The sequence below is a fragment of the Pseudopodoces humilis genome, chromosome 1 (genome assembly GCF_049639895.1).
Source record: "Pseudopodoces humilis isolate 2021_Gansu_Grassland_sample_001 chromosome 1, ASM4963989v1, whole genome shotgun sequence".
NCBI classification, from domain to species: domain Eukaryota; kingdom Metazoa; phylum Chordata; class Aves; order Passeriformes; family Paridae; genus Pseudopodoces; species Pseudopodoces humilis.
This window is the reverse complement of record NC_142200.1, coordinates 44340615-44365900: the sequence shown is the minus strand read 5'-3', so window position 1 is coordinate 44365900 and position 25286 is coordinate 44340615. Positions and strand designations below refer to the sequence as shown.

General features: G+C 42.8%; 1 protein-coding gene across 1 annotated transcript in view; it reads right to left on the bottom strand.

Moving 5' to 3' along the window:
* Positions 1–23020, bottom strand: part of CDH2 (cadherin 2) — a 114977-nt gene extending 91957 nt beyond the window's left edge. Inside the window, exons 1-2 of the mRNA XM_005517203.3 lie at positions 22235–23020; positions 11375–11486 (exon numbers count right to left, since the gene is read on the bottom strand). Coding sequence (XP_005517260.1) covers positions 11375–11486; positions 22235–22309 — 187 coding nt within the window. The 5' untranslated portion in view covers positions 22310–23020. The remainder of the gene's footprint in view (positions 1–11374; positions 11487–22234) is intronic.
* Positions 23021–25286: the final 2266 nt, after the last annotated feature.

The following is a 25286-nucleotide window of genomic DNA, read 5'->3' as shown; positions in this document are numbered from 1 at the left end:
TGTGAAAAAAAGAAGAAAGTTCTTTTTCCTCTTCTTATGTGCTTAAATTAAAATAATGACCTGCTGTAACCAGTGAGCCACCATTAATAAAAGCTCCATGCTCCAAACAACTAAGACCTTACCCTTTACTCACACATAATTTTGATACAGGTACGCTAAACGCAGACGCCGAAGTCTACTTACATAGATATTTTGCTTGTATTTGATTGCCAGTTTACTTGTATTTGAATATCAATTTGCAAGCTAATTAGAGAACATTGCTTAGCCCATTACAGGAAAATAGTGCTTCACCATTAACTGCATTGCTATCTCACTAATTCCTTTAAAGAGTGGCTTCAAACACCATCTTCATCCCCATTCAAAACAATTAGTGTACATTTATTTCACATCTTAAACTGCAGCGAATCAAATTTTTAAACACTTTTAACAGATTGCACTGCTATTTTGATAGCTTTTATATTATAAATTGTGCTTTTAGGGATTCTAACTTTCCTATTTAAGAGAATGTTAAACTGGAACTCACAGAGGGTCTTAAATTATTCCTCCTCTCTACAACCTGAGAGGCATATGCCATTAACTTTCAAAACTGAACAAAATCTACTTCTTAAAAGGCAGCACACAAGAAAGAGCTGCAGGCAAGCAGACATGATCACAATATTTGCCACTGCTCACAGGTCTGCCAAAACACAGCAGACAGTAAAAAAAGAAGGAAAAAAAAAATCAAAATAGGCCAGCTCTGCCTGCTCTGCAGGCAGCTCAGAGGAGGAGGAGATGCACCTGAGCCATGCCGTGCTGCTCCTCTGCCCAGAGCATCAGTGCCTACAGACTGGCAGCAGGAGCTGCAGCCAGCAGGGTGAGGGATGGCAGCCGTGGGCAGCGCTGGGTGCCCTGGTTCTCCAGGATTATCTGCACCCAGGCTGGTAGGTTAATGGGATTGCTCACTGTCATGTGCAACCCAGCTAAGAACCGTCGGCACAATTCACTACTGCGCCTGGGCAGTGCTGGGATGCAGCAGGCATCAAAGGCAAGGGACGGCAGGGCACTGATCCTCGGCTGCCCAATCCTGGAATATATTAAAAACAGCAGGAAGAAAGCACTGCAGAAAGAAAAGAGGGTGGAAAAAAGCCTATGAGAGAATCAATCTAACACAGTAGAGTTTCATTCAGTTATGACCTCCTTTTATCTCATTACCACTGACACACCTCTTTTCTCATTAATTTATCTTCTTTTTCACAGCAGATCCCAGCAAATCAACACCTAACCTGACCCAGAAGAGAATGAGCCCACCAGAAAAAGCAGGAACAGTTTGATGATGATCATCTTGCAGCCACATCATCGTAATGCATTTGCAACAATAGGAAATACTTACATTTTCGGTATACCCTCTCCTAGGTTTACTTAAAGGCTCATGTCTTCATATGCACTTAAACTGCACAACTATACATACAAGGTGAGAAAAAATGAAAAAAAAAATATTGGTAGTACCAGATCACCTGTAACAAGAAGCAGCACTGGGTTTTAATACCACTTCATAGACACTAATGGACCCTTAGTGATCCAACTCAATGTGGCCTCCAAAACATTGGACAAGTCATGATGTGCAGCTGTAGGTATTCTGGCTAACATCATGGCTGTAAGATAATCTCTTGCTGTAAGATCAGCTTATATTCAAAAGGCACTTCCTTGTGCATGTTCTGATCTTGGCTGATTACTCAGATAATTAGGTTTTATAGCATGAATTGCAAAAAAAACGGAAGACATGGGACACTGTGCTGTCATTTTAGTGTCAAGAAGTCCTGGTGCTTTCTCCTAGAAAAGCTTCTCAGCACTATGTGCTCACTTATTTTGTACTAGTGAGCTCTACTGGGTCCTCAGCATTTCCTTTAGGGTAGGTATTGGATGCCCATGGCTAGCTCAAACTGGATGTCATGAGGAAATATGAAAGTATTCCAAGATACTTTCCTTTTTACCTTGGGTTGTCTTCTGCCTCCTCTTCCAACTAATGCAAAGTTTCTCAGCTCTTTCTTGTAGAGAACCTGTGCTTTCCCTTCCCCCTTGAATGACACCAGACTTCAAACCTCCGCCCATCCATCATCCTTCATCACCTGGATTCTTCTGTTTCTATCCTTTCCTCAGCCTCAGCTCCATTTTGCACTCCAGCATTTCACTCCATTTATTATATCCCCCAACATTATTTTCCCCTGCCCTCTGGAGGACACATCAACCAGTGAGGGCATATGGAGATGAGTAGAAAACCATCTGTGCTGTGTTAAATTGGAAAGATTAAAAGGGTACCAAAGGCCAGTTGCTCCTTCTACAGTCTAATTAGAAGATAATAGCAAGTCCAGTAAATTTCCTTTCCATCCAAAATCTGACCCTGTTTCTTTGCACCTTCTTTCTGCTCCTTCTTTCTCCTGTGTTTAGCTGGCTGTGATGCTTAGGACATGTGAAAGCTTGGAAGTGAAGTCTTCCAAAAGTTATTACTAAAATCAGAGCAGTTCAAACTGTATTTGGGATTTGTTGTCTGACATCCAAGTCTTCAATGCAGTAGTATTTGATTTAATGTGGTCTTTAAGTGTTTAAATACTAGAGGAGTTTATCTGTATTTAGTATGGTGATATGTCTTGTAATAAAGGATATTTCCTGAAATATCAGTTCAATAGGATGCTCCTGTATATTTGTCTTCCGGATTGTTAGAAAAATGACAAGCCAACAGAAGATGTACTGCAATCCTAAGTGAGAATTTGAATTCTAAATTATAAATACCATTTTCTCACATTATGTATGCTAACCCAGAAGGCCTCACCTGAGTTTCTGCTACATGTATTCCATATACTTATGTACCACACGAAAAAACATTTTTTTTTTTTTTCCATGCAGCTCTTGAGTGCAACAACACCTTTCTTCTGTAACTAAATAAATCACCTATACCTAAGGGCACCTTTGCCTGTTGGGGAGGGTTTTCTGCACAGCTTTGCAGACACCATTCCTCCCAGCCTTCCCTAGAGCACTGGTCATCATTGAAGAATTCACTAACTACAATGATTCCAGGAAAAATAATGGTCCCCTGGGAATCAAAGCCAGATGGCATAGCTTAAAATTGAACTAAGGCTACACTAAATGGTGTCAGAAAGACTATAATGCTAGACCCAGCTTCAGAGGGCAGAAAGAAACATCCCTTTTGCCATCCTTCATTGAGCCATGCTCAGAGCTTACTGAGGCAGCTAGCAATTCTGCTGTTGTGATTCAGATTTATGCACACAGAAAGGGCACTACATTGGAGACCCTCACAGGTAACCAGCTGAATATAGGAAAAGGGAATAAGTACTAATTAATTTACTGCATTCCAAGTAAATGTGCTACAGACAGAAATTACTATCTGAACTGGACTAATTAACTAAGATTGTAATTTACAGATCTCGGAACACTGCAACCATTCAAAACTGCTATAATTTCTCTGTAGGTTTATTTTTCTCTCTATCAAGATGGAGTTCTAAGAGTCTACAAGACAAACAGAAGGCTCCTTTTCCAAGGAAAAAGGAAAAACATGTTTCTTCTTTGGAAAAACTGGACAGAGTAGTTTATTTAGGATTTTACTACAAACTGTATTTCCACCTGTATTACAAATATTCCATGAAAAGTAAAAATTCTGTTTATTTCATTTTGATAAGATTTTTTTACAATTCCTTCTTACCTAGAACTCAAGTGATAAATTCTTTGATACTTTGATACATAAATTTATTCACATACTACATACAATTCCACGATAGCTTTACTATCCAGTCCACTAAGGGATAACAGAATTACGTTTCTGAAATGTTAGTCCTTTGTACACATTCATAACATCACTGCATTCCACTATTTATGCTTATTCTCTGTTTGTATGTACATAACATTCAACATACAAGCTTGAAATGAGATTATACCAACTTATAGTCAGTAGCTTAATACTCAGAAGTAAAATCAGATATCACATACAAGTCAGACAAAAAAAGCAAAAAGGATTCACCATTCAAATAGGTATATTACCAATGCTCATCAAGGTGAATATATGCTATATATACTCAAGGATATAATCCATGTTTAAGTAGTTGTCAAAAGGGAATAAGGAAATGACATCTTAAGAAAAGCAGTCTCTTGCTTCAGCAAAAGAAAGCTCTAATTTTCAGGGGACGAGTATCTAAGAATAGATAAAGAGCTTGGTACATGAATAGACAACTGGCATCACAAAACAGGTACTGTGCTAGCATAGTGAAAGCAAACAGAAGCAGCTCTTCCAATCCAGGATAGCAAGCTCAAAACTGACACTGGAGAATTTAGGATGCTGTGGGGTATGAAAAGAGTACAAACAGGAAAACTCTTTGAGAAAAGACTAAAAGGATTATAAAGGCAAGAAACCAAGAACTGGAATGCAACGGTAACATGTAATAAAACAAGGCATAGCATCACCAAGTAAGAGCAATATCATTTACTCTGCTTCTCAGAGAGGAGGACAAAAGTAAACCTACTAAATCTTAAGCAGAACTGAGGGGGGAAAAAATATCTTAACAACAGAAGCTTCTGGGGAAAAAAAAAATCACTCCCACTAAGGCTTAGAAGAGTAATTAGAAGGGATAGCAGGTTGTAGTAGCGGATTTTTGTTACTGTTTTTTGGGGGGTTTTTTGTTTTGGTTTTGTTGGGTTTTTTTCTGCAAGAGGGGGCAGGGTGAAGAGTACAGGAAAATTATTTCATAGAACAATACATTTGGGAAGAATTGAAGTAATTTTTCCCCAGCTTGCCAGCAGCTCATAGAGAGACTCCATCCATCTGAGATTCTTTGGCTGTCTGCCTGGAAGGAACTTGTCAACTTGTCTTTCTGCTTAAGGCAAGGAGACTTCAAACAAAGTGGTTACCATTTTCATTTTATTTTCATAGAAGAAAAAAAAGGCCAAATTTTTTTTCCTGAGTAAAGACTAATTTCTCTTAGAAGATAATTCTTCTAAGAATACTTTCCTTGGCTCTACAGTTAATATGCCTTAAAAGATGTTCTGCTGTCTTCAATTTTAAGCATTATGACTTTTTAAAAAGGAATTTTATTCTTAGTTGATGGTAGACATTTGTATATGTAGAATAATAAAACACTAGTGACAAAGCCAAATAACTTCACCTGGGACAGACAGTGTCCATGTTACCCTTTACTACATCATGAAGAATTGTCAAGTTACTCAAACACTGGACCATGCCTGAGACACGCCATCCCTGTTGGTGGCCATCCCAACAACAACAACACATTTCTGGGTTGAGACCGATCAGTATTTTCAAAGGTAAACTACAAAGTAAGTCTGTGGGAATTTAAAAATCAAGTTTTGTCACTCAGCTTGAAAGCATCAAAACAAATACTATTTTCTAAATATTTCACTGCTAGAGGAGAGAAGGCAGCAGGGACACTGTGGCTCTGTTTAAGCCTACAAGGCCATTCAGAAAAAAGAGTCTAAAGGAGTGAAAGTTTACCCCAGATAAATTAGCTAATCCCGTTCATTTTATGGTTTCATGAGCACTTGGTACCAGGTTTAAAGAGGAGGGAAGGTGTAAGCATGCCTTTTTTGGCAGAGCTGATGCTTACTCTGGCTTAAATGTCTCAGGAAACTGCAGTGTTAACCATAAATAATCACTACTTATCTCTGTGATCAACACCAAAACATTTTTTTTCTTTATTTCTTTTTTTTCTTTTATATAGACATTATTTTTTTTTCTGCAATGCAAAGACCTTAGAAATATTTTGTAGCTACACAGTGTTCGAAGGAATGGTTTAGGACTGAATTTGCTTAGCAGAAAACTAAAATCATGCATTTAGTAACAGGACAGACAATGTTAAGTATCATCTTTGAAAGATAAGAAACTGCTACAATAATTATCAGAGTCAAAATCTCTAAGAAATGATTCTGCAAACCATTCAAATAACCTTTTGAGGTGAATGATATTAGCTGAAAACGCTTTATTTGTATCTTAAAATTTGCAGGATATAGAACAAAGATTAGATAAACATGCTGGACATATCAAACTGCCACAAGTATTTTTCCCTGGATGAACTAGAAAAGTGTGATAAAACCAGCGCAAGCAAGGGCATTTAATATATTAAACGGAACTCCCTCTTGACTTAACATCATCTTCTCTGAATACTACATCATATTTATGGCTCTCCAAACAGTAATCACATTTTATTTACAAAAAACAGTCGTAAGTACTGTGCCTTAAATTTGGGTTTAGATATTTACTTCTATTAGGTGATGACCGCAGACTTATTTGCATATTACTTATTTTCTTTTTTAAATGTTGGAGGATTTAAGTTCTAAAAAAATTCAAGTATCTTACATTTTTAAAGTACTGGAGGCTCAAATAATTCCTTGGTTTTACTACTAAGACAATTTTTAGCAATTAATCAAAGGTTTCTCTTAATTCTGCTTCTGAAATTATTATTTCTTTTTCTCTCTTTACAGAAATTAAGGTAGTAGTTCTGAGCTCACCTAGTTCCTTGGTAAAAATCACTGTAATTTCAATGAAGTCACTGGTATCAAGTGAAACATGTCAAACATAATAAATAAATTCAACATTATGCCTACAGGACTCATCTTAAATGTATCTAGTGACCTGAGCATATTGTATCTTGAAGTCAGACTTGCCAGACATCATGCAAGACAAATTGTAAGGTATCAGCTTCAAAGAGTCTCCAAAGCTATGACCAGTGAAGTCTACTCCAGGGGAACGCAGGACCATGGGGCACTGGTGACACTATGCCAGAAGGAGGCAATAGGGGACAGCCTATATGGTGCAGGTTACCTCCTACACAGCTCAGTCACAGCCTACAAAAGGAGTAGTTTCCAACTTCTGTGACTTCTCAACTAAAATAATCTTTTCCATTTCTTCATCCTGAAACCAAGGGCAGCAATGGCAGCTCTCTTTTTCCCCCTTCCTCAACCCACATTAATAAATGTAGGAGGTTTTTTCCTCTTTTCCAATTTAAGTTATTCTGAATATATATTGCTCCACCAGTTTTTCATATACTGGGACAACTATGTAACAACTGAGTATGTAGCTGCCTCACATGCCCTCAGGCACAAAAGGAAAAAATTAGTAGATGCTGTCATAATGTCCTAGACATATGAATGAACAAAGCCATTATGAATTATTCTTAAATGCAATGGGAACAAGTCCCATCCTCCATCAAAAACAAGCACCACCTGAACACAGGATGAAAAAAAAAACTCTTCAAAAAACATACAGTTTAGTGTAGTGCAAGGAAATTTCATATAATAGTGTTTTAAAAGTGAAATATCCTACGTTACTGTAGCAACTAGAATGCAGAGACCAACAAGTCATATTATAACTAATTATTTAAGTTTTGGTAAGACGTAAGTCAAAGAAATTAAGAGAAGCCTGTACCCCAAGGTACTAGACAAAAGCAAATAAACAAGACAGGTAATAACCATAGAGTCATTTTTTTGGGCAGTATTTTAAGAAGAAACTTGTCAAGAAAGAATCAAGTTAGGGTCAAATTACTCTGAAGATATCCGAGATGTCCAGAAAGCCTCTGTGCTGGTGGTATCCATTCACAAAACCAAAGAAAACTAAAGCCTTCATCTCTAGAACATACAGAAACTAGTATAAGTATCTACAAGATATTGCAAGGTTATACAGGAGAATATTAGAAGCGCCAAAAACCAAAGAGAACATAATCAAGTGGCAGATTACTATTAGAAGACATTTTAGAAGAAGAATTTTTCTAGGAATCAGCAACAAAAAGGACGACTAAGAAGAACCTCCATCCTTTATCAAATATGAGTAGAAACACAGGGACAAAGGACGAGGAAAAGACTGAGGTACTTAGTGCCTTCTTTGCCTCAGTCCAGAAGTAAAAAACCAAATTGTTCTCTGGGTACCCTGTCCCTGAGCTAGAAGCCTGGAACTGGGAGCACAGTAAAGTCCCCTTAACACAAGGTGGAATTTTCAGTGACTTGCTGCATCATTTAGACACACACAAGTCTATGGAGCCAGATGGGATCCACACAAAGGTACTGAAGGAACTAACATTATCAGTACTGCTGGATGACCAGGGAGGTCACTGTTGGCCAGAGGTGAGTAAATTGGATGCACAGCCACAAGAAGCTGGAAGGAGGACGTGTGGAGCTACAGGCCTGTCAGCCTGACAGGGACTAGGGAAGGGCATGGTGTAGATCACCCTGAGTGCCACCATGCAGCACACACAAGACAAGCAGGAGATCAGGCCCAGCCAACCCGAGCTCATGAAAGGCAGGTGCTGCTTGACTGACCTGATCTCCTGTTAGGACACTGTGACCTGCTCAGTGGATGACTGGAAGGCTGGAGATGTTGTCCACCCAGACTTTAGAGAAGCCTCTGACACTGACTACCACAGTGTTCTCCTGGAGAAACTGGCTGCTCATGGCCTGGATAGGTGCAGTGTTCACTGGGTAAAAACCCAAAAATTGTCCGGATGGCCAGGCCCAGGGAGTGATGGTGAATGGAGTCACATCCAGCTGGCAGCCAGGCACCAGTGGTGTTCCCTGGGGCTCAGAGCTGGGACCAGTCCTGTTTAATATCTTCACTGATGATTGAGATGAGGGGATTAAGTGCACCTCAGTTGGGCAGGAATGATGATCTGCTGGAGGGCAGGAAAGTGATACCTGGATCAGTGAGCCAAGGCCAATCGTGTGGCCTTACTGTTCTCTAAAACTACCTGAAAGCAGATTGTAATGAGGTAGGGGCTGGTCATTTTTTCCAGAAACAACAGGACAATTGTTAGGACAATAGATAGGACAAGAGAAAATGGTATCACCTTCCATAGGGAAGGTTTAGATTGGATATTAGGAAGAATTTCTTCAGCAAAAGGGGTGGCAAGCATTGGAACAGACTGCCCAGGAAATTGCTGGAGTCACCGTCTCAGGAGGTATTTAAAGGACATTCAGATGTAGCGCTTAAGGACATGGTTTAGTGTTAACTTGGCAGTGCTGGATTAATGGATGGACTTTATGGTTTTAGAGGCTTTTTCCAACTTAAATAATTCCATGCATTTAGATAGGCAAGGCAGCCGAGATCAGAATCAGGCACATGATTATCCCTACGAAGCAAATGTCACGCAACTATACTTAACTTCCAGCATCATCTGAATCTAGTTTAATAACCAGAAAATAGGCTTTTGACAACAATAGTATTTCAAAATGACAGTGTAATTAAATTTAAGTCAAAGCTATGCAATGATGGACTGTATGTTTATGTGTAACCAGCAAATTATATGCTTTTAAGCATGTCAAAATTTTCAAAAGAATTAACCACTGCAGTAATTCAGTTGAGGAAACAGTGGTAGGAAAAAGACTCCCCCAGGTCATTTTTCAACCAGCTGATATGATGTGATACGTACTGTTTGCCTCATACAGTGTTTCAAATTCCTACTTCCCTAAAATGTTCTGCATTTTAATACCATTCAAGGACAAACCAACAGTCATGCTTCACTCACTTCTGAGAAGGGAAGGGACTATGGGACTGGGATGAATAATGAGACAGGAAGTCAGTTTGTCATCCTATGTTACTAGTTTGGACTCAGTTAAAGCTGATCAGACATTATCATCAGGTCTGCATGAGCAGTGACAACAGACAATTAGTACCCAGTCTATTGTGGTTCCTAACGGGTGGGAAAAGAGAAAAACTGCGAGACACAGCTGTGATTCCTTTCACAGGACAAAGCAGATCTCCCAACTCGTCTGATCTCCCATTTCAAAAGCAACTGATTGTATAACAGTTAACCTGTAGCAAACATTTGGTAGTTTCAAGGCAGCAACTTTGGAAAGCATTTGGCTGCTGTGCTCTGCATCCCTGTTTCAGCCCCCTGCCTGTGTCTGTTCATCACATACCAAGGAATTCTCAGGCTGATGTCTATTACAGGAGTCTACAGGAGAGCCATCTATTAACTCCCATTTGAAGGGAAAGTGAGGAATATTCTCTTTCCTCTTTATTATTTTCTCAATTGGCAGAACATCTACTTCAATACATAAATTTCTAAGCCATCTTTTAATAAAAGAGAAGTCTGTGCTGGTAGAATATACTTTCTTGAAACTGAACAGAGAAAGCTTTAATAACTCAAATTTAAATACACTACAGCTAATCAATTCATCCTGCGTTCAAGTTTCCATTATACTTCTAAGAAAGCACAAAACAGGTCTGTAAAACATAATTAACGAGAGAATGCTACATACAGCATGTAAAATCAAGACTAAAGCTTTTTACTTCATTTGTTTTGCAGACTCATTAGAATTTTTTTCATTTAAATGTCTCGAACTGTGTAGCCAAATTTATGTGTGAAAGAAACAACAAATTAAATTAAATTAGTCCTTATTTAAGCTGTATTTGAAACAGTCTAAAACTGATGTTCTTAGTTCCACAATTTCCAAATTAGATTTAAAAAATGTTAGCGGTTCAGAAAACAGAAAACTGATGCAGATTTTTAAAAAGTGTTGTACTACTGCAAAGTTGTATACTGAAACTTAATTGGCTGGGAAATCTAGGAAACATTGAGGGTATATGCCTCTGGGTCCTACTCTATCCCTGCAAAATAGAGACACAAAAAGAACAGTGTTCCAAATCTGGACAAACCTGGGCAGGTGTACTGTCTGCAGGGCATCCCTGGCAGAGGAAAGGGCTTGTGCTCACCGAGCAGGTCATCCCCAGCCTGGGCACCGTGCCATTCGGATGCAGGTAGGTGCCAGGGTGAGAGAGCAGTGCTCTGTCCCTGAGACAGCCCTGGCACTGTCCTGCCTCTCCTGGCACACCTCCTTACAGAGCCTGCAGCGCTGCGGCCACCGACCAGGGGCCCACAGCCAGCAATTCGCTCATGTTGCTGCCTGTCCCATTACTTGCTTTTCCATAGGTGTCTCTCCTCAGACAGCCACAGAAAAGCAGGAAGGCAACTATCTCTGCATTAACATAAGCTGAGTGTAACTGCAGTTCTTTGATGAGAGGTAAAGAAGAAAGGAAATTTTCTTTACCTTCTCATACATACATGGGCTGTAAGTATAGACTAATGGCATACATATTGTCAGGGGTAGTAAGAAACATCAGTGTGAATGCTGTGCTGAGAACTGGAGGATAACAACGGGAAGTTTTGCAACACTCGGTGTTTTCAAATTACAGTTAGAGGTGCATGTGCTGCCACTAATGACAATATATTTTCCAAGTCCTATGACAGTGATCAAGAAATAATCACAGAGCAGCTGATGTTCCTTCCTGCTAGAGTCTGTCCTATTTAAGGATAAAAATGCTCCAGAGTAACTTATGGTTACAACTAGAAGAAACAAAAAAAGTTCAAAATGTATTTTCTAACAGTACCATTGAGAAGAGGCTGTCCTCCATGTACACTCCTTGACACTACTGCACTGTGAACATCTTCAGGAAATCCAGTCTTGCATGACAGATCTTCACAGGTTGCTTTTATTGGTGCCTGAAACAAAGACAGAATGTCTGTAATACCTGCAGCCCACATTCACCAGAGAAACATTCCAGTTAGCACATTTGCTGCCTTCTTGTACAAGCAGAATCTTTGTTTCTGAACGACTGCAATTAGGACTGTGAGGGCAAAGGGTTAATCTTTCTGATAACTGGAATGGAAGGAACAAATCCCACTTGTCTGGTAAGATCTAAATAATATACCATCTTGATTCTTCTGACAACTGAACATTTCCACTAAACCAGGCATCTAGACTGAAGGGGAATCACAAAGGGAACAAAATATTCCTTCCTCTGGAAATAAATGTTGCACAAACACATCGTCAACTTTTTCACAGCCAGATAACTTGAAAGGGATCACTTCAACCACTGGTGTAAAATGCTTTTTTTTTAGAGTATTTCTATGTGATGCTGCACCAGAGCAAGTAAACTAAGACAAAAATGTTACATTTGCAGTAACTTAACAGAACTTACATTTGTGTTAGTGTTCAAACAGATACCATATAAAGCCAAATGTTTCCAATGCAATCTCCTATTTCAAAGGGACATTAAGTTAAAAGTAGAGTAGCTCATTAAATTTGCACAATGGAAAGCTGAGCCACTGAAACTGTTTGTTCTCTCACTTATTAAAAAAGTTTACCCTCAAATCACATTCTTAAAAGAGCTTCATAAATGCCTTTCTATTAAGAAATGTAATACAGCATTTGGAAACTTGTTTGTTCTGTAGTCTTACATGTTCAGAAGATACTTCTAGTAGCAAAGCTATTTTCCAGAACAGCTTGTTGCCTATTTGGAAAAAAAAAACAAAACCAAAACCAAAACCAAACATTTCCTGTGGCAAAGGACTAAGATTTCTTTTGTCTCATTTTAGTACTGCACAAGAAAATGGCCCACCTTACATGTGGCTACATGACCGCACATTGGCAAAACCCTCTTCACACTGTACACAGCAGAGAGGTCAGCCCCCATTCCAGCCTAGGCTGAGATATATCCAAGAAATTGTGACAGCCCTGGCACAACCTCAAACACCTCTACACGCCAAAAACAGGCCTATCCACATGCATGCCCAGATGTAGTGTATGGTCTTGAACAGCACAAACAACTGTGTGATTATATCATATTTAAATTTGATCAAGACTTAAATTAGATTTTCCTGTTTGCTCTCCCAGATGGGCTTCCATCAAGCAGACCCACTCAAGGCCATGTAAGCATGTCTACGTAGACTTGCAAAATGAACCCTACAGGAAAAAATATAAAAGGGAGGGAGAAAGAGGAGATGATGGTGTTACACCCATTCACCACAGTAACCTCAGGGAAAGAGAGCATTAAAGCAGAGGTGGGACAAGGGTTTCCTCAGGGAAAAGGGACTAGAAGCATAATCTCTCCACTGACAAACACGGCCAAACTCAGCACATCAACACCTGTTGGAACAGTTTCATCACTGATACAAGGAGTCATTTGTAACCCATTGCATTGTACTTACTCCAACAGCATCCTAACTGTGCAGCTCAACACTGACACTAACAAAACAAAAAAAAAAAATTAAAATTTACAAACTCACAAGTTAATGCACTATCCAGATATGCGCTCAGTAAGAGAATTTGTAATTATCAAGTTGTTGTAACTTAAGATCCACATGGGTATCTCACCTGTGTACAATTGCTTATGCAGTTTAATATGTTTATATGGAGACCCTAAAGAGAAAGCAAATAAAGCAACAGTTTAGCTACCCAGGGACTAGGTTCCCTACAAAACTGAAACCAGGATCTGTAGCTATGTGCCAACCATTATTTACATATTGAGTTTTTAAGATAAAAAGATGGCAAATCAAAAATAACTAAAATTTCAACCAGCCAGGTTCCTCAGCTTTGGAACTCAAATCACAGGTTTGGTAAGGTTTCCATAATTTGAAAGAAAAATAGTAAGGTTTATTTAAACTACCGCACAAAAGGTGACTTCAAAGTAATGTGGTAGAAAAGGAAATAGAAGTCTTTTCATGGTATCTTTGAAACAAAAAGGTACTGAGTGGGCAGCTGAGGAGATAGCAGGGTTTTTAACAAGACTGCACCGATGCATTTGGGAATCTTTCAGCCTTTCCAGTAATCTATATGTACTAAACAGCTCTTATAAACTGAAACAATGCCCACTGAAACAAAGGCTGGGAAACATGAATAGAGAGCCTTCTTTATTCTTTCATTTGCAGCCATCAGTTTTATCCAGAAACAAAAGACTGTACTCTGCTCTCCAAAAACAGCCCTTTGTAAAGATTGTTTCAGAATAAAAACACAAGGGAAGGAAGAATTCAAATTTTCAGCAATTCTTAATCACCCTGTGTTAAGCATTCTGAATTAAGTAGAAGTTGCAACTTCAGACACACTGGGTCACATCAAGTTCAGCCTAAGAGTACTGCAAGACTTAAACTATTTTAACTCTAAGAAAAGAAGGATGCTGAAATATTTTTATCCCCTTATCTGGGGCAAAAGGCGAAAGCTAGTGAAGATTATGGGACACATTATTATAATTTACAGGATTTCATGTGATTAGTACAATTCCCAAGACATTTTCAAATGCAAGATAATATTACTTGTACATTCATCCACAGACGGACACTATTTAAAAAAAAACATCTTTTAAGACAGAAAAAGCAATCACCTTAGCTTGTACCCACATAAAATCTACTCAGTGGAGTCACAAAGCTTGGAATAAGCTCAGCACTTGGAAAATTCTCCTCTCAAGTACTAACAGACTTTGCAACAGCAAAATAAAGTTACTTCTAAAAAACTATTTTGCTTTCCTCATCCTTTATGACTTGTTTAGCCATTTTTAACTGCTAAATGAGTGATAAGCATTACCATCTCCAGATGCTAGAGAGATAGTCACACATGGTATCAGATCATGCATATTAACTCAGTACTGTAGATCTCAGATTAAATGCAACAGGAAAACGGCAATTATGAAGCAACATGACGTAAATTAGAAGTCTTCTGTCAAAACTGTTATTCAATCAATTAAAAGAATTCACCATTTTGATATAGTTAGGCAATTAAGCCTGCAGTTTTGACACCCTGCTCCTCTGTTACTTTAGTTTCAGCTCTAGATATGAAATCTGTGGTTTAATTCCAAAGCTGTATTCCAGCTCCTTCTAAAAAACAAAAAACAACAACAAAAAACCCAAGCAAAATACAAAAGAAAACAAACAAACAAATAAAAAACCAAAAATGCCACAACAACCTGTTTACAATCTCAACTGTATTATTCTAAGGGATTTGCATTTACATATTTTTCTGAATACCACCTGTAAAAAAAAATAAAATCTTCCAACAATACAGGCCTCAAAGTTTTAAAAAGGCAAAATTTCTTCACTAGTATTGACAGATCTGGACTCACAACTAATTTCCATTGTTTCTACAAAGTAGATGCATTTAAAATTCCAAATATCTGCGAATACCCATTTAAAGAAACATGTACTTCAAAATGTAACCTCACCACCTCCTCTGCATATACCAACACCACTGGAGTTCAGTAGTAACCATCAATCTGAAATATCCAAGTCTCTTCTCCTTTTCAACTACTTCTCTGCATCTACATGTACTACAACACACAATTTTGTAACAGCAATTGTACCAAAATGCACATCAAGTTGTCTTTGGAAGACCGCTTTCTTTGATAATCATTGTAACTTAGGCCCTTAGGAAAAGAAGCCTAGGTAGTAAAATGAGAAACCAAGCGGTATGTATCAAAGAAAATATCATACTAAACAGTATAACTGAGCATAGTACAATTATCAATTGCCAAGTCTAGCCAATTCACAGGACATTATTGTGTGAAGTTCAAAACAATGTCTGACATAATTATATGTATGATGAAGCAAGAACGGGGTATTTGAGCTCTTCCTCCTTAACAGTCAACATTAATTTACAATTACCACAGTAATATTCAACTTAAGCACAGATCACAGAAACATTTGTGACTGTGTTTAAAGACTGGGTGTTTCTTCATTAATTTAAAAGCCAGGATGATACCCAATACTCACTTGCAACTTGGGTTTCAGCTCTAGAGATTGTGTTCTGTCCATTTTTAGTTTTGTGTACAGACATTATCTGACACAATGGGATATGCTGTACAAGGTGGTTTTATTTAGTAACGAGTTTCTATTTACTGTCAAAAGGCAGAAAGATACCCTGGATGACAGAAACATCTCAGAAAAGCTTCAGATACTAGAATTCAAAATGTTCAGCAACTCTTTCTGAAATCTCCGACTTGCGACAAACAAAGCTGCCAACAGTTTATACTCTCACAGTACTCAGTACTTCAGCAAATGTAGTCAAGTACAATTTGTTTTCAACCATAAAGTTCAACTAGAGAAAAAGAAAAGTGCCTTTCATTCAAATTGTTCTGGAAGCCAAAAGTTTCCAAAGTGGGTGCCAGGCCACATCCTCCCCAAGGTCATTCAGTTACAGCAGAAAGGCCTTTCGTTATAACACCTTCACTTCTAATCAGTGCTCTACTTCATGAACCACAAGGTTTTAGACCAGAAAATCCAATTTCCTAAACCAACACTTACTTATAGCTCTCAAGCACCTTCCCCAAAAAAGAGAATCTACAACTTTCATGCTACTATCTGGTTTAAAGCAACTTGCCTTAAACCACCAAAAGTTCATAGAATCATACAATGCCATGAGTTGGAAGGCATGTAAGTCATCTATTTTCACTTCCTGCCCATGGGCAGGGACAACCATTCCCTAAACCTGTGGGGCTTGCTCAAAGCCTCATCCAACCCAGTCTTGAACACTCCCCCAAGGATGGGGCATCTACAACTTCCCTGGGTAACTGGTTCCACTGCCTTACCACCGTCCCAGTGAAGAGTAACTAATCTCAACCTACTATTTTTCAGTCTGTAGCCATTCCTACTCATCCTATCTCTATATGCCTATATAAAAAGTCTCTCTCTCTGGTCATGTCCAGTCTCTCATCCACCAGCGCCACCAAGCCCTGCTCTGCACCTGCTCATCCCCCAGCTTTACAAACCATATTCACAGCCTATCCTGTCAACCCCTAATGACAGACAATAGTCATTTGCTTTATTAAAAATTTAGACAATTATTTAGTATACCCCACATAGCTCAAAGCCCCAAGTTCGGACTTTCCCCCTCCCTCAACTAGGAGAACAGGGGAGTGGCTGCATCTTCCAAAACATATGGTTCTTCAGGGTAAGTCCCAGCTCAGAGAAGGATATCTTAAAATTTCTGTGTGTCCAAGTTTTAATAATTGTTTTAATAATAGTAACTTTTTTTAAAAATTGGTCCTATATTTGACCACATGTTCTAATGTCTCTACAAGAAATGACCTCTCTGATTTGATAATAGCCATTGTATTGCTTGCACTGAACATCTCAGCCAATAAAACTGCTGGTATTCCATACAGGAGGATGCCGCTTTTTTCTGACCTTTGGGGAGGCCTTGCACAGCCTCCTTGAGGGGGATCACTAAATTTTAACTATGTCTTCAGCTGCTGGGTGATAATTATATGCTAATTATAAGGAATGGGAGAGTCCCTAGAGGAGTCTGTTGGTAAAAATATTTTTTAAATATGTCAAGGAGTGCCTAGAGGAGAGGATAAATGCGCCTTTTGGAAACATGGTATTTAATTAAATATACGAATACTGACTAAAACCAAATACTTTAAGTGAAATGCTGAAAAGATTTGGCAGTGAATTACCTTCCATCTTGTAAGCTGCTGATACTGTATCTGTTTTCATAAGCCATTTAAAAATAGAAAGCCTAATTTCCCTTCTTTATTCAGACAGAGCTCCCATGATCTTTCAACAAGAAGTGCAGGATCAAATCAAATGATGAATCATGCATACTTGGATTATATACCTCTCAAGGTGAACAGCAACATGGTCCAACACCCAGGTGAAAAAGATCCCACTCAGCTCACTCACAAACTACAAATGCACTTGAGGAAAATCTAGATCTTCCTTAAACTCATTCTGCAATAATGTATGTTTCTTCCCTCTCAGGATTCACCTCACTGCATGCCACTGTTGGCCAACAAGTGAGTCTCAGTTCAGGGCTAAGTCAGAAGTGCTCTACCACTGCTCCTGCAATGGATGTCAAGTATTTTTTTTGCCTTCATTACTCTCCACCTAAAGTTTGGACAATGCTCTCAGGCACATGGTGAGGGGATGGTGCTGTCCATGGCCAGGAGCTGGACTCAATGATCATTCTGGGATCATCAGCTTATTCTGTGATCTGTCTCACTGAACCTTACACACAACTGGTGCCACTGGTGGAAGCGGGCTACTCCATAAGGCCACTACCCCTACCCCTGTAACAAAAATTTGAAATAAAAATTCCAGGGAACAATAGAGATTGCACAGCCTTTGGGAATGGACTTGTGCTTGTGTGTGAACATCGCTCAAAATAAGTTATGCTCTCATCCTAATGGGAGCACTGGTAACTACTGAAATTATTCCAAGCTTTCTGAAATTTTTGTTAACCTAAAAAAGCAGTGAGAAACAGAAAGAGAGTTTAACTGGTAAATGATTTTGTTAAGCAGGAAAAGCCATTCAAAAATTTCTGTTCCTTACCACATGACAAGTCCCTTACACAATACTGTCTGTATTGAGTAAAAATAACTTTACTCACAGCTTCCTCAAGCTATTTTTAAACATACACATGCAATTCTGTCACAACGAAATTGTCTCATCTGTTAGTGCTAAGTTATTAAAAGAAGTAATAAATTACATTATTGATATAAAAGCATCAATGAAGCCAAGTAAGATAGAACATGACAGGGTTCTTCCAGTGACGTTTCTGGGAGGTCCTCCAACTTCTAGAAACAGAAAGGAAAATAACAGGAAGTTTTTGAATTACACACTTTTGACTAGATGTAGTTCAATATGATAATTTTGGGCAGTATTTTAAAAGCTGGTATCATAGAACTACGCATTCATCTTTTCAGGACACTGAGCTGCATGTCTAAGTAGCAGTACTACCCAGAAAGAGAGAGAGCAGTAGAAGGCTCTCCAGAAAACACACATATATTAAAAATACACAGATTGACAACATCAGAATATATGCCTTCTGGTACACAAGCAGAATATGTACTTCTGAGCTTGCTACAGTATCTGCCCACATAATTTTGTGTATTAAAAAAATTCTGATTATATCCTGTCAACCTATGACTTAAATTCAAAAAACTCATTGAATTACACAATCTTATCTGTCCTATAATAGATGTAAAAAGGAATTTTAAAAAAATTATTTTAACAAATGATATTTAAATAATACATTCAGTTTAACATCCAAAGAAATTCAGCTCTGCAATTATCTGAATTTTGAGGATGTGCCAGTGGTATCACTGTCACCTAGACCAGACAGACAAGGATTGGAGACCTCCCTTATGCAATACCCTGCCACGTTTAACCTTTCCAATGGGGTCTTTGAAGACAAAACAAAACCAGAACACAAAGATCAACGTCCAAAAAGCCTGAGGTACTCCACATAACTACCCTGGTCAGGGGCTTATGAATGTGTTGTAAAATGCATTCAATTCACTACATTCAGTGTACTTTGAAAGGAGCTAATGGTGTTGGAGTCTGTTAATGGAGACGTTTCTCAGAGACATCGCAAAATCCCGCTTATACAGACAAAAAACAAGAAATCTAAGGCACAGGTATGTTGTGAGAGACAGAGGATTTACTCACAATAGGGGATCTTGCTTTTTTCTGCACAAAACACTAATATTCCTCACCCCCATTCTGCCAGAGACTACTGCTGCTAGGGGCAATTACTAGAGGGGTAGAGCTGGCAAGAAATGCCACTGCTGGATTCTCAGCTGAGGCAGCTTAACAGGAGTGTCATTTAGGGTAGTAGCTTTATCACCTGGATACACTCACTAAGACCTGGAATAAGACCAAAATTGCCTGCAGAGGGTAATAACTTACGTCCTCTGTCATCATAATTTGAATTCAAACCAGTCACCTAAGCTGAAAAGGCTCCAAAACTGCTTTATTGTTTACTTGTTTTTGATTAAGGAACAAAAAATATCCATGTAATGATTGAATCAGCTTATATTAAAAAAAATATTCCCCTTTTGAGCTCTTTATTTCTAATTTATGTTCCAGTTTATTTCTAAGAGCAGTTTCATTCCTGTAAACTCATACTAGCTTTCCCATTCCTCCGTTGGATTGGAATTGTTGTTTTAGGCAGAAAAACAAGATTCACTCCTTTCATCCTCTCTCCTGTCAGGATTTTTTTCATGTAATACTCCCAGACTCATACTGGTACGCTAACCAGCAAAACAGAGTGCAGTTTTCATTCCCTTCTTTCTTGTGCAGGTTACACACTGTCAAAACTCTTAAACTGTATTTCCTGTACATAAACAACATCCACAGATCTGACCTTAAAATCTGGCTCCAGTTACAATCTTTCAAGTAATTCCATAATGACAGCTTTCCTATACCATTAACGAATAACAAACTGATTAGTAACTCTAGAAAATAAAGGTAGATGCTGTGTTGCAGACACAGGAAAAACTAAGTGAAATGTTGAACATTTCAGAAGAACCCAATACAAATAACCTCCTACCAAAACTATAAGGACGTGGGGGGAGAAAGTTAGCACCACATCTATCTGTTGAAGGTTCTTGCAGTATGCAAGTACACAGTATGGAAGAAGGGGGGAGAATAAAAGAGCTCTTAAAATGAAAATGTTGTACAGACAAAGGTCTGTAAATCTGACTTCATACCCAAGTTCCAATTTTGTTACACATTATTAAAAATCAACCCTAAACTGATTTAATGGCTACCCAAACAAGGGGGAAATTGGATCCCCCAACCGTAAAGTGGCAGTGACACTGAGTGATACATTAAAGCAACACGGCTAGTTCCTGTCCTTAATTCACAGCCTGTGCTTCAATTTCAAACCTGCCTCGGATAGGGAAAAAAAAAAAAAGAAAAAAAGAAAAAAAAATTGAATAAAAGCTTACTGCAGATTTTGTGCTTTAAAGATTTATTGAGATAGGAAGACTAAACAGAACTGAACACACATACAGTAAACAGCACATAAGGACTTGGAAAAAAAACACACGAAAAAACCAACCCAACACAACAACAGCCGGTTAAGTGGCACACACAAGTTTCTGAACAGGGTGCCTGCTATCACATGCAGCCGCTCATGCTCAGCCGGACACTCCCGTGTCACGCCAGCCACCCTGCCTCGCGTCCTCCTAGGACTCAAGGGAAAATCCCCGGCTGCCGTGGAGCAGCGTTCCAGCATCTCGCTCGCCTGGTGCAAGTCATCAGCCCCTGAGAGCGCCTCAGAAACTGCCTGAAGGACTCAAATGCCCGGGGACCCCGTGAGGGGACGGGAGTGTCAGACGGAGAAGCGGAGAGGAGACTGGAGGCCGGGCGGGCTCCTCCCGCCCCCGGTGCGGCGGAGGGAGCGGGGCCGCACCATGGACAGTGGCTGCGCCCGCCGCCTCCCCCTGCCCTGCGCCAGCCGCTGCGGGAGGGCGCCCTGCCCGCCCCGGCACCCCGGCCTCGCCTCAACCCGCTCCCCCGGCCCGACAGAAATGCCCCAATCGCAAATACCATTAAGAGGCGATGATCTGCGCCATCTGTCCCTCGGACTTACCGCCCTCTCCACCCCCGGCGCCGCGCCGGATACGAGCTCAGCGAGCACAAAGCGAACGGGGAACGCACCGGGTGCCCCGGCTCCGCTCCCGTTCCGAACACCCCCCGCCGCCGGAGGGGAGCCCAACCACAACCCGGCGGGCACTGCCCCTGCTGCCCCAGCGGGATCCATTTTGTCGTCTCCCCGTCCTCCCCACACCCTCCCGGTCACTCCCATCTCGCCCCAGACCTCCACTTTCTGCACCCCACGGGGAGCACACCGCTGCTGGCGTGCAGCACTAGCGGCGCACTGCCCCGCGACCACCTGCTCGGGACCCCGTCACTCGGCCGCCCGGAGCGCCCCGGCGAGGCGGCCGGGGGGAGGCAGCAGCAGGACTTTCATAATAATAAATTAAACACTTCGGGGCCCGAGCCCGTCCCAATGGAAATTCCCGTTAGCGGCAGGGGGTGGGGAAGCCCAGCGCCCAGGCGGAGGCTGATTAAATTCTTCCCGGGGAAGGGATTAGCGGGCGAGGGAGCCGGGGATAGCTGAGGCGCGGGGGCTGCTCTCTGCCCCGAACCTCTCTGGCACCTCAGCCCGCCCGTCGTCACGCGGGGTGGAGGGGGGAAATGTTCGCTCCGTCCCCCACTCCGGTAGTTTGTCCCCCGCGCCCGCGGCGGGGGCGAGCTCCCATGTTCCTGCCAGGCGTGCGTGTACGGGCCAGCTCCCCCCCACGTCCCGCGGCACCTGCTCTCCCCGGAATGAGGGGGGATCGGTGCCCCCATCACCTCTCGCGCCTCGGGACCACCCTCTCCCTCTCAGCCGGCCCCGGGCACGAGTTCTCCCCTCTCTCTCTCTCTCTCTCTCTCCCCGCGGCGCGCAGCCCGCTAGCGGGGCTGCCCCGAGCAGGTGGCTCTGCACGAGCGGCCGAGCCACCCCGAGGCACCCCGGCGGCGGGACTGCCTTCCCCTGCCCCCTCCCCGAGACCCCCACCACGAAGCGGAGCCTGGCTGCTCTCCCCCCCCCTCCCTTTTCCCCCGGCTCTCCCGCCTTCCCCGGGCATCGCCGCCCGCAGGGGAACAAAGAGCCGCAGCCCGGCCCGCTCCCCGCCGGCGGTGCTTACCTGCTGCAGGGCCGCCAGCACCATCAGCGCCAGCGGCGGCAGGATCCGCGGCGGCGCTCCCGCTACCCGGCACATGGAGGCGAGGAGGGGCGGCGGCAGGGCGGCCCCCAGCAGTTCCGGAGCGCGGCTGGAGCCCGCGGAGCGGGGCGAGGGGAGCGGCGGGGAGGGTCGGGCAGCGGCAGCTGCCGGGAGCTGCGGTCGGCGTCTGCCCCCGCCTGCCGGAGCCGGCTGCCGCTCTAGCTCATGGGCAGCGATGCAGCGGAGGGAGAGAGCGCGGGGGGCGGAGGATGGGTGAAACTCAGCTCTGGGTCAGCCTGCTTGTCTCTGCCGAGCCCCCTCCGCGGTGCAGAGGGTGGGCAGGGAAGAGGAGGAGGAGGAGGATGGGCGAACAAAAGGCTGGGAGATAAGAAAGAAGTAGTCGCTGCTGCTGCTGCGAGGCCGGTGCGGCGGCGGCGGCTCCCCTCGGCTGGCAGCCTTCCCCACGCCTGGATCGTGCCCGCCTCGCTCCTCCCGCCGGTGCCCCCCAGCGAGCTCGGGCAGGCGGCTCCTCTCAGCGCCTCAGCCCAGGCACGCCAGCACCGCCGCTTCGCCGGCCCCAGCCCTGCTGCATGCTCGCCCCGCACTTTCCCTCTTTCTTCTCCTCCCTCCACCCCTCCCCCTGCAGGCAAAGCCCTCCGCCGAAGCACAATGATAACAATACCCCAGCAGCCTCTGCCTGGCGTGCGCCTGTCTACGCGCTCGCCCGGTGCCTGCCTGCTTGCCTGTCTGCTGCTGGCAGCTCCCTCTCCGCCTCCCGTCGCTCCCTGCCGGCCGCACGGCCAATGGGAACGGCACGGCACACTGAGCGCCGGGGAAATTCGCCGCTGTGCTTGCGACTAGTACTGCCCCTCCTCGGTCCCCGGAGAGCGGGCGCTGGGGGCAGCGGGGCAGGCGCCAGCGCCCGTTGACCCTGCAACGCCAACAGCTAAAGAGCGGTGGAACGAAATAAATTCCAACCCAGACACTTGGTGTACTGCAGTGGTTTTGGGGGGCGAGAACTTTCTGGGGATGGAAGGAAGGACCCGTCCCCGCCGTGCTCGGTAGGGGACAGTCGGTGCAGCGAGAAGCGGCGGGGGCGCCGCTGCTGCCCAGCCCGGGGGCGTGGGACGGCCCTGCCCGCCGCCCGGTGCTGGCGGCTCGGCAAGTTCCGCTCAGCTGTTACTGCTTAGCTTTTTTTTTTTTTTTCTTTTCATTTGTCCACCTTCCCTCCCCCTCATTCCGTATTTCTTTTTTTCTAAGCTACCTGCTGAATTTTATTAGAAAATGTTTTCAAAAGCTTGGCTGGGTCCGCAGTCCGCGCGTCCAAAAATGTCAGCGTGCGGAACGGAGCTGGGGAGTGCTGCTGAGCGAACAGTTCAGAGAAGCAAGTGGCAAGTGCTGGGTCATTTGCGGAGGTGGCACGGATTTTCGCTCGCCCGCAATCGGCAAAGTTGTTTTGTGTCTATGCATCAGAGCTCTCATCCTGGGACATAGTAAGGGAAGGATTCTTAGGCATTGGCCCCTAGGCAATCTCATGAAGTGTTCATTCAAAATGGTGCATTATTTATTTTAGAGCATCTTTACACCTGAACTTGCAAGAAAAATGCTCTTCCCAACCACCCCCCCCACCACCCTCCCCCGTCAGAAAGTAATGCAAACCGTCACGCTCAATGTTTTGAAAGGAAACAACGGATTTGCCTTAATATTTTTGCCGGGGAAAGGCGTGGTAAGTACGTGCTTTTACGATGCTGATTTCATTAGCCTGGGAATTGAAAATAGCGGTCACTCGTGAGCTGCGATGCAGCTGCGCACCCAAGGCAGGGGAGCGGGGGGAGAGAAGGCCCGGGAGCCGCAGGGGTGATGCGCGCCCGCCTGTGCCCGGTGCCGGAGCCGCAGCCGCGCCGCCCGCCGCCTCCGCGGGGCAGAGCAGAGCCCGGGCACCGGCCGAGCCAGACACCACCTGCAAGGCTTGAACACCACATGAGACTCAGCCGAGCAGAGGCGGCCTCAGTTAGCAACACAGCCTCCCCCACCGCCCGCCCCCGCCTCCCTTCCCGCTCCCTCTTTAAAGTTGTAGCCCGTGTAATTGTACCGATCCCAAGAGTTGGGAAGAACAATGAGAGAAGGAAACTACGGCTGGTCATGAGTTTCTGGATTAAAATTTAGCCAAAGAGGGAGAGAGAGTACGCAAGAAGGGCACAGCTGATGTTTATATCCTGTTACAAGGACGAGTTTCTCGGTTTTGCACCTGACGGAGCATGTGTTTGGTCTTTTTATCAGTTCTAAAGAAAAATGCTTTGATTTGCTTATGAAACTGACTTTCCCTGAGTAAAAGATTCCCGTTTGTATTTTCTGATAGGCAGGCAAAATATTAGCATTTACTAATGGCTGTATCTGAGCATTTATTCACTTTTACAAGTATTTTACAGAATGCAAATCTCACATTATAAACTACTCCATAAACCAGCTGTCCTATGAGAATAATTATCTGTCACCTAATGAGCCTGGCCTCTCACATCCTTCAATCCATCCATCCCTAAAGGCCAGAAGAACTGAAGGCTCTGCAGCGTATCTGGCAAGTTACCAGATCTGAGCTCTGCCTGATGCTTCTTATGGTTCTACTGCTGCCTTTAAATTTACCTGGCAGGATTAGTAACACTGGCAGAAAAATTGCTCTCACCAACATCATTTTAGTGAATCTTCCAGCCTTGAACAAGTTTGAATCAAGCAGTGGGCTTCCCTCATTTACTTAAAAATAATAGTTTCCACTGGCTCATAGTTCTCTACTTCTGGGTATTGGGATAAAGATATAAGAGAGCAGGGGTAGGTAATACCTTTTGAGGTACAGTCTCGGCACCACATCTCTTTATGGTGAGAGGCATTTGTTTGGGAGAACAGAGCAGAAATTTGTGCGTTGCTTCTAAACATGAATGACTCCTCAGGGAATCCTTCATCTGTAGCATAAACCCAAGAGAACACCTTTTTTATTTTTTTTTCCCCACAGAAATAATCTAGCATTAAGTAGGCATAGCTG